At 43.2% G+C, this 16,093-nt stretch overlaps 3 protein-coding genes across 3 annotated transcripts; 2 read left to right on the forward strand and 1 right to left on the reverse strand.

Moving 5' to 3' along the window:
• The first annotated feature begins 4,996 nt into the window (after positions 1 to 4,996).
• Positions 4,997 to 6,831, forward strand: BDB00DRAFT_821719 (uncharacterized protein). Its single transcript, XM_053123417.1, has 6 exons — positions 4,997 to 5,119; positions 5,189 to 5,268; positions 5,357 to 5,484; positions 5,604 to 6,045; positions 6,149 to 6,203; positions 6,341 to 6,831. Exons 1-6 carry the CDS (start codon positions 5,054 to 5,056, stop codon positions 6,563 to 6,565), a joined length of 996 nt encoding a protein of 331 aa, XP_052980084.1. The 5' UTR covers positions 4,997 to 5,053; the 3' UTR covers positions 6,566 to 6,831.
• A 37-nt stretch (positions 6,832 to 6,868) lies between these two features.
• BDB00DRAFT_821723 (uncharacterized protein) lies at positions 6,869 to 9,849 on the forward strand. Its single transcript, XM_053123418.1, has 4 exons — positions 6,869 to 7,094; positions 7,195 to 7,205; positions 7,305 to 7,355; positions 7,501 to 9,849. Exons 1-4 carry the CDS (start codon positions 7,024 to 7,026, stop codon positions 9,822 to 9,824), a joined length of 2,457 nt encoding a protein of 818 aa, XP_052980085.1. The 5' UTR covers positions 6,869 to 7,023; the 3' UTR covers positions 9,825 to 9,849.
• BDB00DRAFT_821726 (uncharacterized protein) lies at positions 9,850 to 14,638 on the reverse strand. Its single transcript, XM_053123419.1, has 9 exons — positions 14,096 to 14,638; positions 13,797 to 13,895; positions 13,643 to 13,708; positions 13,453 to 13,560; positions 13,293 to 13,385; positions 12,907 to 13,203; positions 12,247 to 12,826; positions 11,140 to 12,074; positions 9,850 to 11,012 (listed from the first exon to the last, which is right to left on the reverse strand). The coding sequence occupies exons 1-9, from the start codon at positions 14,276 to 14,278 to the stop codon at positions 10,176 to 10,178; spliced, it is 3,198 nt and encodes a 1,065-aa protein (XP_052980086.1). The 5' UTR covers positions 14,279 to 14,638; the 3' UTR covers positions 9,850 to 10,175.
• Between the last annotated feature and the right edge of the window lie 1,455 nt (positions 14,639 to 16,093).

The following is a 16,093-nucleotide window of genomic DNA, read 5'->3' on the forward strand; positions in this document are numbered from 1 at the left end:
TTTTTTACACTTTTTCCGTCACACAACGTATATGCGCCTTGTAAGGAAAGCCCTGGGGGAGAGCGAGGAGAAACAACTTGTCACGCTGATCCATAAGTGGAGAGTCTTGCTTGTGGTTTTCTTTCTCACTGTCACTATTTTCTCATCCAAGTTTTGTATTGTAAGATGTGGGGTTGTTTCTTTTCATGCTGTGTTATATAGGTCGCATGAGCTTTATAGCGAGAATCGAAAAGAGGGAGAAGTAGGGTAAAGCCTTTTTAGCTCGTTTTCACGTTTTCCCCATCAGACTTCTAAGGAGTTTCTCAAGTGCAAAATACAGTCAATACCACATGGTTGGTTTCAAGAAAAAAGCTGTGTGGTATAGGACATGGGAGAGCAAAGAGAGAGAGTGTGTGTGTGTGTGTCCTATCAGCCGATCAACATAATAAAGGAATCATGGACTCGTCCAGCACTTCCATGCACCTCCAGATTCAATTCCCACGCGTGCATGTACCATATCCATCATTCCATAGATGCTGTACCGCTTGCATTATCGTCGCAGCTCGGACAATGTTATTATCTCTTAGTAAGAAAAAGAAGACGGAGATCACCGGGGGAAGAAGATGTGGGGGTAAATGGAAAAAACGTTCGTATGCAAATTTTTTTGTCCCTTTTCCAATTGCTCCATTATACAGAAATGGAACATGAACAGCAGCTACAGATATATCTGACAAGTTATACGTTGTGTGAATCGACTGTGCAAAAATGATCAGCTGGTCCAACTCACAGAGACAAAGATGAGAAATTGATGGCACGGGCCATAGCGGAAAGGATAAACCTATCATTCTTGGGGCAAGATGCTGGGTTTTCCATGACAAACTGGTAGTACAAACCTTTTTCAGCTTTGTTTTTTGTTGGGGGAAGACCAGACTGCGTTGGGAATAATCAAATCGAGCTGACAGCAACAGCAGCGTCTCTGCCCTGTTGCGCTCTTCGTATATTCATACAGCACATACTCGATAGGCAAAACTTGCTATTATCCAAATAACAAATATCTTGCTCCCATTTTTTCTTTACATTGGGAACGAGCCAAAAAACATGGTGTTAACTTTTTTTGTAATGGCGAAGACGATAAATAGTCGTCGTTAAATAATCATCACCTCATCAGCCACAGCACAGGCAATTTAGATAATAAGAAGAAGCACCAGCAACACGAAAAAGAATTAGAGAAATTTTGGGAGTGTATGTTGCACAATAATTACCACATCGCACACCGCGGCATCCAAACATTCTACTAGAGCCGTTGATACACTCAAACATGCACATTTTATCGTGTTAAGCAATTGCTATCAAATTTGCGTGCTACAGTACCACGAAAAGAACGAGGCATTACATACAACATTTTGTGCTTTCCAGCTTACTAGACTATCATAGATATGAAGAGATATACGCGGCCCTCAAGCCGCGTTGGTACGCAACGAACGCTTTTCTCTTGTTTTCTTATATAAAGCATGTTATATTGTATTGCCATGGTGACACTTTGTAACCATATAGCATTTGCTATGTGTTATGTATCGGAAATAGATTAAGCAGTACCAGGCAGCTTGTACGTTATGTGACTGGTTTTGCACTCGCTTTTGATCTGCTATCATTTGCAGCAAATATCGGTAAAGCGCATACATACTACGCTGCTAGATACAAAAGCTGCAGATGAATATCATCATGTAGATCAGCGCGCCACGACGAAACACTGATAGCAGAAACGTTCCTGCATACTGACGTAGACAAATAAGCTTGATCTGCTGTTATACTTTCATCTTTGGATTGCTGTATATCACAATACGTCATGCTTATCACTATACTCATTTGCCAGTTTTTGGCTTTGATCATCAGAGTTGCCTTGGGTAGCAGTACTGAATATGTACAGGGAGTTAAAAAGAAATCAAGCTTCGGAATGAAGTTCCGATATACATATTAGAGTACCTGGCTCATCGATGATCGTGCTTTGTTTGACGAAAGAAAAAGTTGATGGTGATGACGATTTAAGTTTCATGCAACAGTATATCGTAATATGACGGTTGAGTTAATCGTATGATGAGTGCATAAACGTCATGTTTTTATCTTTTGATACATCACTTCAGAAAAAAAAAAGTAATTAGCTTGTCAATAGGCAGCAGCAGCAGCCCGATCTTTCAAACATGACCGACTCGTCTGATGATCTTCCCGCATGACGGCTGATCATCATCGTCATTGAGGGAGTATTTGCTTCTCAAATCACGCTCCACGATGACCTTCCTTTGGTATGTTTTGACAGTTGCAATATGTAATCATTGACTAGCGCACGGATCACGTACAAATTTCATGATTGATGGTATACAGGAGGGTTCATCTATTACAGCTGTCTATTAGGCTATTCCTTTTGTAAATATCTTCTTCGGTACATAAAGACGTCATACAAACTACAAAGAGCATCGACGATGAATGCTTGTCTCCCAAAAACTTTGGCTCAGTGATTTTTCATACGCAGTATACTATGCTAAAATCACCACATGAATAGAATTGTTAGCGTGCATCATGCATACATCACTCATTTGGATCGCGAATTATATCATACTGCATGATTCTTGTATGCCAGGGTTGGTTGTGATCCTGCTTCATTAAACAGCATGAACGCTTATCTACACGAATCTCAGGGAGCCATTTCTTTATATTTCTCAGTAAAGTGTACATCGTATGATATATGGCATGCTATGTAAAAAGCGGGTGCTTAAAGTTATGTTTGGATAGTAACGTTGTATCCATTTTTATTACACCTAGGTTATTTGTAATGATTATTAAGGATGATGTGTCGTCGTAGTAACCTTCCTACCTTTGAAAATGTAATGCTGTTGTTCATACGAATACGCATAAAATTTACTAGATGATGACGATAGAGACTGTTTTTCATATAAAGAGCATAGTAATAGGCGAAAATAGGCATGTACAGATTCATGAGAATGAAAAGTCTTGATCATCTCCATTAAGCATATTCCTCAAGTTTAAATTTGTGTAGAAGGTAAACTGTTTTTTTCACTGGGACCTTTTGCCAGAAGCGATACACCATGCTTATGTGCTGTAATGGTGTGATAGTCATCAGGCGCTGATGTATTCTTTAATGGATCTTGCAGCTCTTGAAAGAGGGGTTTAACCATGATTTTAATATTTTTATCCGTGGCATCGTGTATCTTTAGCCTTTTGAATTCTTGAAAGTTGCAAACGCCGTTATGAGAACACTGCCTATCTCCAGCTTCAACCAAAGATGTATATTGCGTACATAGCACTTTACTATTTGCAAGGAGCTTCAGAATGGCAATGCTATGGATAGTGAATTCGAGCTTCAGTTTTGGATAGTTGAGCAAGCGGTGCCAAATCCTTCATGTTGATTAACTCATCGTCAGCGCTAGCGTTGCTGCAATACATATTTCCTTGCATTTGCTGAGCAGTCAGTAATTTATTGAGCGCATGTGAGTGATATAAAACAGTTTAGTCACATTGACGCGAGGCGTAAGCTGCCTTGCGCATATTCAAATGCGGTCTGCACGGTAACAATGTTGAGCTTCGTCTTCATCAGCACTGCATACAAATTGCCTAGCTGGGCCACTGGGACCGATGGCAATCGTTTTGGTCGTAGCGATTGAAATATATCTTATAAAGTGAGCAACAAAGAAAAGAGGCACTTGAATTGATCCCGATGGTAGCCTGTTTACTATAAATACGCAAAGCAATGCAAAAGGCTTGGAAGCAAAGTTGTGAGTTTTAAGCACTGTACCACTTTTAATGGTTTCTGTGGTATATTTATATCATGTAGAGAACGTCTCAAAGCGAGCGCAAGTTTAGTGTTTTAGACAGTTAAACTTAAAAATTTGCTATATGTAATCGCAAAACGCACACGACAACTGACAACACTTTAATTGTTTGATGCTGTGCAGTCAATCGCCAACTGTACATGATTATCAAAGCTGTCTGTTATATTTAAGGTCAACAACGCGTTTTCCCAAAAGCAGAGGAAATAGGATTAAAAGTCGGATTGTAAAGCTATTAACTAGGAGGACATACCCGTTCGTAGCCTTCTTTCTGGCTCTTGCTGTTAGACTGGAAAACCAGAGCGCGCTGCACAGTAGTAGTGGGACTGAAGGCGAACGCGTAGACGTGAACCACCGTTCTGCGGGGTAGTGTTCAAAACATCCTATAAGATCAAGGTATCGGTGTTTTCATCTAGATGAAATACTACAGCAGTGGTACACTACTCTAAGACTGAACCGGGAAGATCAACCCACTCCACCGCCTTCATATTTATGATATCAGTAGAGGTAAAACATAGCTTACGAATGGCGCAATATAGAAGATGCTTAAATAGTAGACCCTCACACATGGATGGCATTTACGATTAGCTCAGACCTGACTATTGTACGCTCGAACTTTTCTCCTCGTACGTGTACAATGAGTCATCCCTTTCCTCTCGATCTTCATATTGCGAAGATTCAGTTAGTGTTGCCACTTGTCTATAAGAGCACCAATAGTAGATCATATACTGTATTTCATGATTGACTCTAGCAGTTTTTTGTATTAAATCTTGTTGGATTCAAACTCTTATGACAATTTACATTTGTCAGAACTGGTAGTAGCTATAAAGGAAGGAAGTTGAGTCGTCGACGAGTACTGGTAGCTACTAATTTAGTAAGTGCGACGTTGACTTTTGGAGACAAAGCAGAGAGATCAACTACCTGAGGTTCAAATGGTACGGTGCCGAGAATAAATGCCCAATGTACACCCGTTAAATGGCGATTTATCTCATTGTATGTCTGATATATATCTGAGGATGGATGTGGAAGGGTGGGAGAAATGCCAGTCGAGGTTAGTGATAAAGAGCAGCATGTCTGTTGCTCGCTCAATGTGATGAGTTACAATTATCAAAGTCGTCCAATCAAATTTGATCAATTCTTCATTTCAGGTACAAGCACGGCATGTAGTTGACCCGGTCAATTAAAAACCGTTAGCGAGAAAGGAAACTTAGAGAATCTTTATGCATTAGACTATGACAAACGATCGCTTATTGTGTGTGTTTGTTCATGGATACAGGGGAGGCGATACGACGTTCAAGGTATGCACACATTAACCTTTTCTTTTTTTTACCACTTATATTAGTTATAACAGGTTATTTGCCACATAGGATTTCCCAAACAGATTAAAAACGATCACCACCCACGACCGTGTTGAAGTCAAAATCTATCCCAAATACAAAACCTCAGGGTAAGTTGAAGTAATTAGCAATAATGCGACAAGCCATGACAACGCTTTCTTCATGACAACAGTATGTTAAGCATTGCTATAAAAAAAGCGATTTTCAGTTAGCGGTAAAGAACCTACTAGCGTGGCTTCAGGGACAAGTTCAATTAGCACAAAAGGAAGCAGGTTGTGGTCGGGTCCGGTTTGTATTGCTCGGGCATTCCATGGGTGGACTTGTATGTAAGTGTCATTACAATTTTAATGAGTGATTCGTATATAGGGTTATTGTATGTATAAGATTCCTACCATGTACGCATGATATTCATTTGAGATATTAATCTCGTATCACGATCATTTAGCTGCTGAAGCAATACTTCACTGGAAACAAAATCCAGAGGTCTTGGATGCCGATATTCTTGGATTAATAGCATATGATACACCGTTTTATTCTGTCAATCATCGATTTGTTACGACTCAGGCGTTGAGCCATGCAGAACAAGTGAACCGTCATGTGAGTCGATTTTGGTCGGCAACGGGTGCTGCTACTACAGCAGCTACAGCAGCAAGTGCGACAACATCACGATCGACCAAAGCAGCTGCAATTGAATATCCCGGAACAGCGGCAACGAAGAAAAAGTCATCTTCGTCCTCGTGGGGATTACTGGCTGGAGTTGTGGGTGTCGCTGCAGCAGGTGCGGCGGCCTATATGGCCAGAGAAAAGATCACTGCAGGGATGACGGATGTTTTTGATCATCTCGAATTCGTCAGTACATTGATGGATCTGAATGGCTGCTGGGAAAGGTATGAAAAGAGAAGTAATATTATACCTGGTGCTACTCCTTTTTCCATATCTGTATATACATGTCTGATACAATTTGAGTTGCCTGATCCAATTATTTTATAGAGTACGTCGACTCACCGAGCTACCGGATGTCATGTTCAAGTGTTTTTATGTCCAGGTAAAGAAGCCGATATAAAGTTTCTGCATAATAGAAGGTGGTGTGCCTGTTCTGATGGAGTGGCGATAGATGCTGGATGTTGCTGCATTAAGTGTGAACATGTGATGCTAAGCTTCGAGGTATGCGCATTATATCAGTTAACGAGTGACGACAGCTTAGCAAGTGATCCACGTACATTTATCGCGTTGCCTCCTCCAGAGACTGCGCATCATTTTATACCCATCACTTCAAGAATGGAAGGCGAGATTGATGCACATACAAGCATCTTTGATCCGTCGAAAAACGACCACTACTATACCTTGGGGCTGGACTCTGTTTCACTAATCTCTGAAATGTTGGCAAGGCAACATAGAAAACGATAAATCATATCACTACTGCTTTCTGTAGTAAGCAGGACAGTGATGTGGCTCGTTTAAATCATTAGCACTCTCTTTACTTTAACCCGCATCCAACCAACTTTTCCTATTACCTGTATACTATATTTATATATTTGTTATTTGTATGTAATACTATATATATATTACTGCTGTATGCTTACATACATAAGCCAGTAACTATTTTCGGCATTGTGCATGGCATGAGATCGTTAGTCATATTTCAAATCCAAAACAGAGTAACTACAGATCGGTAATACTGGTATGTACTAATGCAAGTATCACGTTTAAGCAAGTCTGCAGCGTGTTCTTTTAAGCTTCTCGTCTCCTTTCTTTTTTGTTTCTCTCTTTCTCTTTCTTCCTTTCATCCGGGTTATCATTCTATTGTCTCGTCTTTTTCATATTACACGCTACACATACAACCGAAAAAAAAGCAAAAGAGATAAATGACTCTTGAAAACGACCCTCATTCAACGTCAAAACGGATGCGAATGACGCTGGCTTGCGAGCGGTGCAGGTATTTAACATTCAGAAGTTAATATTCTCAACAACACACCAAGAAGTAAACTCTTACATTTTTGCTCTTCTTGGTTTCTGTCACCACACACAAATGAAAGACTGAAGAAGGGTAAGATAAATTCTGTGACATCAATAACGACACTCTTACTTTCGTTTGATTTCCTCACAGCAATACTCAAACCATGATGTTTCTTATTATCGACAAAAGTCAAGTGTGATTTCGCCCATCCAATATGTGGTCGATGCCGCGGCGCTAAAGGTACGCCGTTGCCGGGTATTTCTTTGTTTGCGAGAGGGAACAAAAAAAAGGGGGGTGTCTTTGCTGTTATGGTGGATGGAAAGTAACCAGCAGCGACACTAAATTGGGTGATAATCGACTTTGTTTATATACTCTGTACATACAGCCGCATGCTCATACACAGGAGCACCTACGCAGATTGACTTGTTCAACTTGGTGCAGCTCAACGAAACTGTAAGCCAACTGCAATCCCGGGTTGCTGCAATAGAAAGTGGTGTTGAAGGAATTAAAGACGACACACGATTCATTGCCAAAGAGATTCGAAATAAGCGACTAAAAACGAAACACGAGTTTGCAACAACAGCCACAGCACCTTCATGCAACTATGATGCTGAAGTACCGTCGTCGTCCATCCCCTTAGCTACCTCCTCTTCTTCATCTTCATCTTCACCCCCACCGTCATCGCCAGTTCAACAGCAACAATTAAATCCAAACTGGGCCGTCTCCTTGACACCTAATGGTCTACGAGTGGACACGAATATCATTTCTCTGAATGACCTATATGATATACTGCTTTCCGGCTTGTCACAGCTGAGAACAATCGCAACGACCACTAGTACGCCGAAACACTCTAACCCAACGTCACACGCGGGGCTGCCGCATCCAGCAACATATTCGAATGCGCAGACAGCAACAACTGATGCAGAAGCACCAGGAGGAATCAAAAGACATCACGGTCACGATCATCATCATGAAAGCCCACAGCAGCATCACCGGGAAGAGGATAATGACGAGGATGACGAAGAAGACGGGTTAAACGCCGTTGTTATCAAATACAATCCCCTGTACAGATCCAAAGACATCATCTTCCCGCTGTATAGCGCTTGGGAATCTGGCAATAGCAATCACGAAGTTTGTGCTACCACATCACGAACCAGTACATCGTGTTGCATTGCTCGGAAACTACCGCATCCCGCACTATTGAATCAGCTACTCAAAATCTACGAAGAGTGTTTCTTGTGCTTGCCGCTGCCCGAGATGGATACGTTCTTACAACAATGCAAAGAACAGACCGCATCACCGCTCTTAATTAATGCCGTCTTATCCTGGTCAGCACGCCATGCAGCCATCTACCACGGTATTCTGGGTCAACAAGATCCAAACCGGGTGGGTGAACCCTACTTTGCTGCAGCCAAGGCCTTACTGCGCGATGCATTTCTCACACCACGTGTTGAGACGGTGCATGCACTGTTACTGATGTACATCTACAGCATTGGAAAAACGGGTCCGGACCGATGTGAATCTGAAGCCTATACCTTCTTGGGTCTAGCCACCCGTATGGCGTTCGACTTGGGCCTCCATCGCGCACATCCTGAGGACGAAACAGGCCGCCGACTGTTTGCTGCCTTGGAATTTCTGGAGACGCTATGTGCAGCGCATTCAGATAAACCGATGCTATTTCCACTACAAGCGCAGACAATCCAGCTTTTGGACCATGAACAAGGCGAGCGCCGTTACCGCGCTGAATTTACCAAGCACAGACACATGATCAACCAAATTTATCGCCGCATTCATACCAGCTGTCATCAAAGCGACCCCTTGTTCAAGACAGTATCCACCTTGGAGCGCGAACTCAAGACTTGGTACAAGCAGCTACCATGCTATTTCCAATACAACCCGCACCAACAAAAGTCATGGACAAGCACTTCGTTTCGGGAACAGGCATGTCTGAAGCTCAACTTTGAGTATCATTTTCAAATGTGCCAGCTATACTCAATCTTTCTGCCGCCTCATCCGGACAAGCAACACACTGTGAACCTACTATCGTTACGCTTGTGTTTGAATAGCGCCGATGCCATCACTGAGCTATTGGAGTGCTGGATGCAGCTGCGCCAACCATGGTGTCATTTCACTCTGGACACGATTGTCATGGCGTGCTTGGTGTACGGGCATCAGTTCAAGTCTAAGAAACCGGAAGTTTTGGCTCATGCGAAACGGCAAATGCAGCGCGTAGGAGCGGTGCTCAAATCATCGCCCGTCAAGCACCACAAGTATGTACGTACATTGATTGCTCGCATTGAAAAGCAAACAAATCCGTCGCTATCACCCCACGACCCGGACGACGACGACGACGAAGAACAAGAACAAGAGGACGCATCATCAGCACCAGCACCTTCATTATCGTCAACATCTTCATCATCAACATCGTCGATTTGGCAAGAACAGACACCACTGCATCCATCGTCATCACCATTCCCGCCTACTTCTGGAGCAGCAGTAACGGCTACCATTACGGATACGGCTGCTCATGTTAGTACTGCTCCACCGCCGCCCATGGCCGTGCTTCCAAGCGCGCCAACGGCATCCTTGGAGGAAGATTGGTCCTGGCTAAAGCCGACAGATATAGCTGTCAACGATTTGTTTCGGTTTGCTGATTTCATATATACACCCACGATGGATATGATGGGCTATCAGTGGCCGCCCAGTTAGTCTCCCGATCAATTTTGTAATAAGAGGAATGAGAAAAATATATTATGCCTGAGGGGAAGTTTGGGGTGGGGGATAAGTACATGAACAAGAGAAAGAAAGGAAGAGTATGAATAAATAAGAAAAAAAGAAACTCAAAACAAGGAATACGGGTGGATGAATAAAGAAGTGTGAGTGTGTGTGTATGAGTGTGTGTTTGGATTGTATGGTGCGTGGAAATAAAAAGGCGAGAGAGAGAGAGAGAGAGAGTGTGTGTGTGTGTGCGAGTTCTATACATGTACTAGACTACTAAAGATATTATGCGTTGTTTGTATGAGTTGCGGAATATGTGGAGAGGATAATTTTGTTTCTTTTTTACCAGCCATTCTCTGCGTTCTTGGTCTTTATATACTCATAGATCTTTTGACCTGTCTCCTCCTCCTTGATCTGGACCATGTACACCATACTCTGCCGTTCCTTTTCGTTTGTCAACAAGAACGTGATACGCTTTGGATTCATCCGACTGACATTGCGACTGTGAACCGTTGCGCTGACCAACTTGGTTGCCTTGTTGCCCTTGCCATTCTCCATCTCGATATGCATTTTTTTGCTAGGCAATTGCTGCGAGATCTTCATGGTCACACTGCCAAAACTGCTCCAGCTGGAATGTTCTTGCTGGACAAATAGCTTGGCCTTGCATTGCATTACAAGACGTAAGGTCTGGGGTTGCTGTGGTTCTTCTTTGGGCTCGTCGTCTTTGGGATCGTCATCCAAGAAATCAGCAGCAGCAGCAATAACACCAGGTGGAGCGCCACGCAAGGTTCCTTCACCCATTGTTCCGCCCATGCGGATGGCTTCTTGATGCGTGCGCTGCAAGATTTGAAACAGGTGCGCAGCTTCTTGCGGGGATTGGAAATGGACAAGGTAGTTTTCCTTCTGGTTGCCCATAAACACGGAAATGCTAACGTCGGTGGGTGAAGCATGGCAAATCACCGTATTTGGAAGGACCCATGCGTTCAAGTATAGCTGGCCTGTGTTTTGCATAAGAACGGCGACACAAGATCGATTCGTGAACGTTTGTCGCACTTCGAGCAGGCACTGGCCGTCAACGGCATACCATGACTCGGCCTTCCAATGGAACACTTCACATTGTCCGCTATACACAACTTGGCGAATGCCGTTGGGTTGACCGTTCACCATATGTGGGGTAGGCTAAATACACACAATAGAACGATAAGAACAACCGAGAAAAAAGGTTAAAGTTTGAGTGACCAGCTCTTCTTTTCTTTTTCTGGGAAACAAAGTCAAACAATGGGCTTCTTGTTTATCGCCAACTTACACTGCGGGGTGGCGAATTCAAGTCATCCATGGATCGCTGCTGATGCAAGTAAGGAGGAGTATTCAAATGACGACCCATAGGCGGCTGTTGTTGTTGTTGTTGTTGTTGCTGCTGCTGAGGTGGAGGAGTAGGCTGTTGTTGCGGATATCCACCAGGTCCACCAACAGCCATTCCTGGACTAGGTGACCGATTACCCGGCATATTGTTATGGAACGAACGACGCTGAGTCAATGGCGGCGCACCAGGCCGAGCCATATACTGAGGCTGAGGTTGATGGATCACCGGTGGTCTTGGTTGTTGTGTCGATTGAGGCTGTGGAGGAAGCGATCGATTCATCGAAGGATGATGATGCATGGGACCAGGCTGTTGCTGCTGTTGGTGGTGTTGTTGGTGATGGGCCGGAGCAGCAGGTGGTCGTTGTGGAAGTGCTTTTTGCATAGGTGGTTGTTGTGGCTGCTGGCGAGAAGACGAAGTCCGTGCGGGCATAGTCATGGCAGGAGTATAAGGATCAGCAGCAGGGGCAGCAACAGCAGCAGAAGAAGTAACACCGCGATTCACAGAAGAGGTGCGAGGCAAAAGTTTTGGATCCGCAGCGTTGTATTCCTGAGTCACTGCTTGCATAGCAGCCACTGGTGCGACAGCATGGCTGATTTCGATGGTTCGGGGTGATACAGGCCGTGCAGCCGCGCCGGGTGAATCTTCCGCTCCTGACGAATTAAAAGTGCTCGTGGACACCGCCGAAGGTGCAGGGCTTGCCGAGCGTGGCGATAGATGCGAATCCTGTCTTGCTGGTGCTGGTGCTGGTGCTGGTGCTGGTGGCTTCAAGTCACTTTCATCGTTGCTCGCTTTCGGAGGTGGTGGCGGAGCAGGCAAGTTTTTCGTTTCGTGCTTCTGCTGCTCTTGCTGTACAATATCTTTGGGTGGCAGCGCAGGTACTAAATAAGGACATTAAACACCTTTCAGAATGGGGCGCTCAAGAGCATTTTTGCCTGTTTTCGTTTCTCCTTTTACTTTTTCCCTTATATGTTTGTAAAAGGCAGAAAAAGATACGATGATCACTTGACCTATTACCGATGGCGCCCCTCCCCCTGCACTTATTTACTCTACCTTTTGGGAGAAACTCTTCAGAAGATGACTCATCAGAAGACAATGGGGATATCTCGCCCGTTTGATCCGTGTAAAACGAAAATATGTCATGTTTGCGGATACCACTCTTGCGGGCATTCTTGTCTGCTGGTGTCGATGCTGATGCTAGCGATGAAGATCCCTCTGCTGCTCCGTCTCCGCCACCAACGTGCTTTTGCACGACGGCTCTAAGCGCTTTTGGTGCAAGTGTCATTGAGCTGGGCGCATTGTCGTTGACGCCGACCCACTTGTTGCGTGTTTCCTTGAGGTCAGCTCGCATCGTAAGGTGCTTCTTGCCCACAACGGCGAATTCCACAATGTACTCACCCACCAGCTCTCGGTCGAGGTTCTTTGACTTTACAGTAATGTCGTTTACAGTAAGGGGTGGGTATAAGAGTGTGTACACGTTGTTGGTGCCTTCCTTAGCTACAAGCAAGACATCGTTCGTAAGGATAAGCTGGACGCGAATCGGTGTCGTTTCGTTTGTTTCTCCGGGCAGCTGCACAAAATGATCCCGCAGAACGACTGCTGCATCGTCGGGTAGACGTGGTTGATACTGGTGCTGCTCATAATAAGGAGATTATATCGAGGAGTTAAAAAAACTTGGAAGAAGTAAACGATTTTTTTTGCATAAATACAAACCATAGGCGAACCGCTGAAGAGATCCACGACTTGAGAGCAGTCAAGCTTACAGCCATCAAAAGACATAATTAACTCAGAGCGCACAGATGTCATGTTGGTTTGGATGGGTGTAACGATAGGAAGTGGTTTAGTGTGTGCCCTCGATGCAGAAGAAGAAGGGGAAGAAGAAGGGTCTGTGGCCCCGCTTGATTTTCCAGAACTTTTCTGGGCCATTAGCATGACCGTATCAATACGTCGATTGGCCTTGACCAAAAGCTTGTGATCAGCCCGACCAGGCTCAGCACTTTCTAAAAGACGCTGTAGTAGTGCATATATGCATGCATTTTCCTCGGTTAGCGAAACGCACTTGCTACTTCTTAGAACTTTGAAAATCAGTAGTTACTCACACTATATAACACTTTGTAATAGTTGAGCTGTTGTGCTGGCGCATTAAATAAAGATTCTAGACTGATCTCATAGGATGCTTGAGCAGACAAATCCTAGAATTAATATTTGGGTTAGTTCAATATTTATAGTGACGCCTTCTGTTTACAAATATTTATATACCTTGAGCAGCTTTTGGATGCCAGGATTCTTGGCAATGTCTTGACGTTGATTGAGATTGAGTATGTAGCCACGCGAAAAGTTGGCATAAGGGACCTCCATATCATCAACCTATCATATAGGTAGTTGTAAACACACAGGTTAATATCTGCCGGGTGTGATGGTGCAAGGGCAATTTATTTATATATCTAACCCATTGCATGAGCACGTCTCCAAGCTCCTTGATCGTCTGAGGGTTTGCGGCGATCTTGACTAGTTTCTGCAGTGATAAAATTCGCAATAAGTAATCAAATACACATGTATAATATCTTGCAGAATTGGATCTGCTCCCCAACGGAGATCCTTACCGCGCAGAAGCGTTTGTTGACTTTGATGATTTCGCGAACATTGGCTAAAAGCTCGGTAAAATCAGTAATGGATTGATCGGTCCATAGCGGGGCTAATTGCTTTTATATTTTTAAAAAGAGGGAAAAAAATCAGGGCATTATTAGAGAATATCCAAATTATCGTATGGTGCTTATTACAGCACTTGATTCACCCCCACCGAAACACAAGAGACAGCAAATATCTTTTCAATTGTGCAGTGCTGCATGTTTGCACGGTAATTATTATCTTAGACGAGAGAAATAAAGAATAAACACGTTACAATGTCAATGATCTTGAGTGTTTCCATATAACTCTTTTCGGTTTCAATAAGCTCGGCCAAAGGGTTGTTTCCCGAGTTCTTCGGAGTCGAATCGGTAGAATAAGGTGACAAGGGCGTCGTTGCGCCGGAATTTGTTGAAAATGCATCTGATGCATTTGATGCGAGCGTAGATGCGGAAAGCATAGTATAAGGAATTAAAGTACAAGGGGTGGCAGAGAAGGTGGGGGTGGGTCTTCAATAGAGAGGAAAAAGGAAAGGAGGGTAGTGTTTTTTAAGAAAAGGAATGAATGAGAGGGAAGGAAAGGAAGGAAGGAAGGAAAGTATTTAGAATATGAGGGCGATTAAGTCCAACGTAGTGGAAGAGTGCTAAGGACGTGTTGTATTTTTTTCTTACGACTGTCGATGAAAGAAAAGAAAAGAGAAAGCAAGTATGCATCTGCACCCGAAATTTGAAGGTCGACAAAAGTGGGTAGTAGGGGCTGAACTCTTATTAGGGCTCCCAGGCGTTTCGCTCTGAGAAACAAAGTTGGTGACACATTGAAAAGATGGTCGCAACCATATTTAACATAGAAAAAATAGACAATATTACGGTTAGAGCATTTCTCTATATCAAAATAAGAAACATCTTTATCTTATAAATTAATTTTGTGGAATAGAACACCCGGTCAAAAAAAGCAGATTGGAGATCAGTTTTCTTGCTGTTGCTATGGCAACATAACTCAAAGCAACCCAGCATAGCAATATCACATTACCATGGCAACAGGAACAGGAACAACGAAAATATATGTGCCGTATACAGCAAAATACGTAGCACCGTTGCAACAGGTCGTGTAACACTGAGCCAAAACCATTGTACTGGCGAAAAGCCTCGACCATAACCTGTTTTCGTCTCTTCGCTTGAATAAAAACAAAGAAAGCATGTTGACATCCCCTTTATTAACTGTTTCGGGAAGGTAACTCAGCTGCTGCTGGTTGCCGCAATGAATACCCTTTTTATTTTTTTATCTCAACTTAATAGCAAAACCAGGGAAATAGGGCACAAAGAAGTCGATTTTTTTATACACTCTCGCTTGTATCATCCTTTTATTTCGCTCCTGATTCTCTCGATCAGCTATTATTACCTATTAGCCCCTCCTATTTCCATTTTTAGCTATTACCTTTCCTCATTCTCGGTATTCTCTCTGCGTAAACTTTCACCGATGCACTGGCTGTACTAGTTCGATCCTTTGGTGCGCATGTTATGATGTGTGCAAAAGCACATGTCAACACACACATTGTATATATGCAGTTGCACGATATTCGAGGCCGAGAAAACCCTCATGTTGCACTATTAATTCTGGAAAATTATTAACATGCCTGCGTGTGAGTAGAAACTCACCGCAATCATCATCAGCACTCACAGTTTTGTTGAGATGATATAGAGAGCGCGGATGTAAGCCAGTCTTCTTTGTGAAAGTCAAGTGTAAGATAATCAGCCGGGGCTTTTTTAACGACCTAAATATTACGTTCCTTCAGAGCAAAATCACCTTTATTTTATTGCTGTTATGTACCACTGCTGTCAAAAAAATAAGATATGTGACCTTACTACCTGTCGTCAAAAAAAAGGCTTACATTTAATATACGGTGCCTAAATTTGATATGTTCATATATGTACTAGTGATTTGCAAAACTTGGCAACCCGATGACATGTGCAAAGATCCACCCTGCTACTATAGTTAGCAATATGAGCGTATGAGGGCCTGTGCGTTGTTGGAGCTATTATTGTATACTTGCGTCAATCACACAAGAAACCAACAAAGCAGTGAAGGTTATCAGCTATGATAAACGTAGCTACAACTTTATCTTGCCCATCTCACCTATTATTCTTTCTTACTCCCTGTTTCTCTTTGCTGCGATATTTTAAAAATATCCGTTGCAACTTTCACAAGCGCTCCCATTTAAACATCGCTCAAACGTCACTACACAACTGTACCAAGGTTTTACTAAAAACCATTATAT

The sequence above is a fragment of the Zychaea mexicana genome (assembly GCF_025766255.1).
Source record: "Zychaea mexicana strain RSA 1403 chromosome Unknown BDB00scaffold_33, whole genome shotgun sequence".
Taxonomy (NCBI): Eukaryota; Fungi; Mucoromycota; class Mucoromycetes; order Mucorales; family Lichtheimiaceae; genus Zychaea; species Zychaea mexicana.

Coding starts and splice junctions, on each gene's coding strand:
- BDB00DRAFT_821723 (XM_053123418.1), top strand. CDS start 7,024: ATGACTCTTGAAAACGACCCTCATTCAACGTCAAAACGGATGCGAATG. Junction 7,356..7,500: donor TCGATGCCGCGGCGCTAAAG/GTACGCCGTTGC, acceptor CTGTACATACAG/CCGCATGCTCATACACAGGA.
- BDB00DRAFT_821719 (XM_053123417.1), top strand. CDS start 5,054: ATGACAAACGATCGCTTATTGTGTGTGTTTGTTCATGGATACAGGGGA. Junction 5,485..5,603: donor TTCCATGGGTGGACTTGTAT/GTAAGTGTCATT, acceptor ACGATCATTTAG/CTGCTGAAGCAATACTTCAC. Junction 6,046..6,148: donor CTGAATGGCTGCTGGGAAAG/GTATGAAAAGAG, acceptor ATTATTTTATAG/AGTACGTCGACTCACCGAGC.
- BDB00DRAFT_821726 (XM_053123419.1), bottom strand. CDS start 14,278: ATGCTTTCCGCATCTACGCTCGCATCAAATGCATCAGATGCATTTTCA. Junction 13,896..14,095: donor CACTCAAGATCATTGACATT/GTAACGTGTTTA, acceptor AAAATATAAAAG/CAATTAGCCCCGCTATGGAC. Junction 13,709..13,796: donor TCAACAAACGCTTCTGCGCG/GTAAGGATCTCC, acceptor TTATCACTGCAG/AAACTAGTCAAGATCGCCGC.